The sequence below is a fragment of the Sinocyclocheilus grahami genome, unplaced genomic scaffold, assembly GCF_001515645.1.
Source record: "Sinocyclocheilus grahami isolate Dianchi unplaced genomic scaffold, SAMN03320097.WGS_v1.1 scaffold15597.1, whole genome shotgun sequence".
Lineage (NCBI taxonomy): Eukaryota > Metazoa > Chordata > Actinopteri > Cypriniformes > Cyprinidae > Sinocyclocheilus > Sinocyclocheilus grahami.
In genome coordinates, this window is record NW_015515814.1 from 1 (window position 1) to 1,133 (window position 1,133).

The 1,133-nt window shown below is 54.5% G+C and overlaps 1 protein-coding gene across 1 annotated transcript in view; it reads left to right on the forward strand.

Annotated features, from left to right (window-relative positions):
* Window positions 1–3: 3 nt before the first annotated feature.
* Window positions 4–1,133, forward strand: part of LOC107579232 (ankyrin repeat domain-containing protein 29-like) — a gene marked incomplete at both ends in the record, with an annotated part of 4,949 nt that continues 3,819 nt past the window's right edge. The window contains one exon of the mRNA XM_016265083.1: window positions 4–1,124. Coding sequence (XP_016120569.1) covers window positions 4–1,124 — 1,121 coding nt within the window. The remainder of the gene's footprint in view (window positions 1,125–1,133) is intronic.

The window sequence follows — 1,133 nt, forward strand, 5'->3', positions numbered from 1 at the left end:
AGCGGGAAAGTCCACTTGGCTCGGTTCGTCCTGGATGCATTGGACGGGCGCATCATCAACGGGAAAGCCGAAAACGGGCGTACGCTTCTGATGCACGCCGTGTGCCTTCAAGAGCACATAACCAGATCCAAATTCACCCAATTGCTTCTGGAAAAAGGTGCGGATGTGAACGCCCGGGATGACCACGGACGCACAGCCTTGAGTCTGGCATGCGAACACGGACACTTGGATTCGGTGAAGCTCCTGGTGCAATTCAGCGCTGATCCAGAGCTCACAGACACATGGGGAAACAGTGCCCTCATGTATGCCGCATGCGGAGGACACAGCCAAATCCTGGAGTTCCTAGTCCGGGCGTTCAAGAAGCTCGGTTTGCGACTGGACCGCACGAATCACGCCGGCCACTCAGCCATCCAAGTTGCTGACTTCTTTGGGCACATCCAGTGCACTCAAACCCTCAACGGATGTGGAAAGAAGACAGTGAGTCCGACGAACAGCACTGGAGAACCCGCCGAAGACCTGCGGTGGCCCAATCGCCTCCCGAAGCAGGTTCTGGAGAGGTTCTCCAAACAGATCCAAAGCAAGCACGAGGAAATCCTCCCGGCCTTGTTTCAGAGACAGCTGCGCGTCGGCGACAGCAACGGCCTGCGGATCCGCTTCAGACGTCCAGATGCCAACCAAAGCCTCAGCAGATCCGAAGACGGAGCGGATCTGCTGTTCGCTTCGAAACAGATTCAAAACTCGGTGCTGAAAGAGGTCGGAAGCGCAGAACGCGAGACGGACGGCGACGCACCGCTTTGGGGGAAAACAAGGTCGTTTAATCTTGACCTCAGATGCGGAAGGAAACAATCCTATCAGGGCGACGTGCAAGAAACCAACAGATCTGCGAGCAAATTCAAAAGAGCATCGCTGCAAGATGAAAAACCGCTTGTGGCGAAGTTCTACAGCACAAAAACGACTGACAACTTCGAAATCAGAAAAGAGGTGCAAAAGCGTGGCAGCATTCCCAAAACGACCAGGCAGAGCAAACTTCTGCTCAGTCGTGAAGAACTCGAACCTGAAAGAATCAAACCTCACTCTTCTGGGCTCTCCAGACTCCTGCGCAGATTCACGGCTCCTGAATTCATGCGACACAT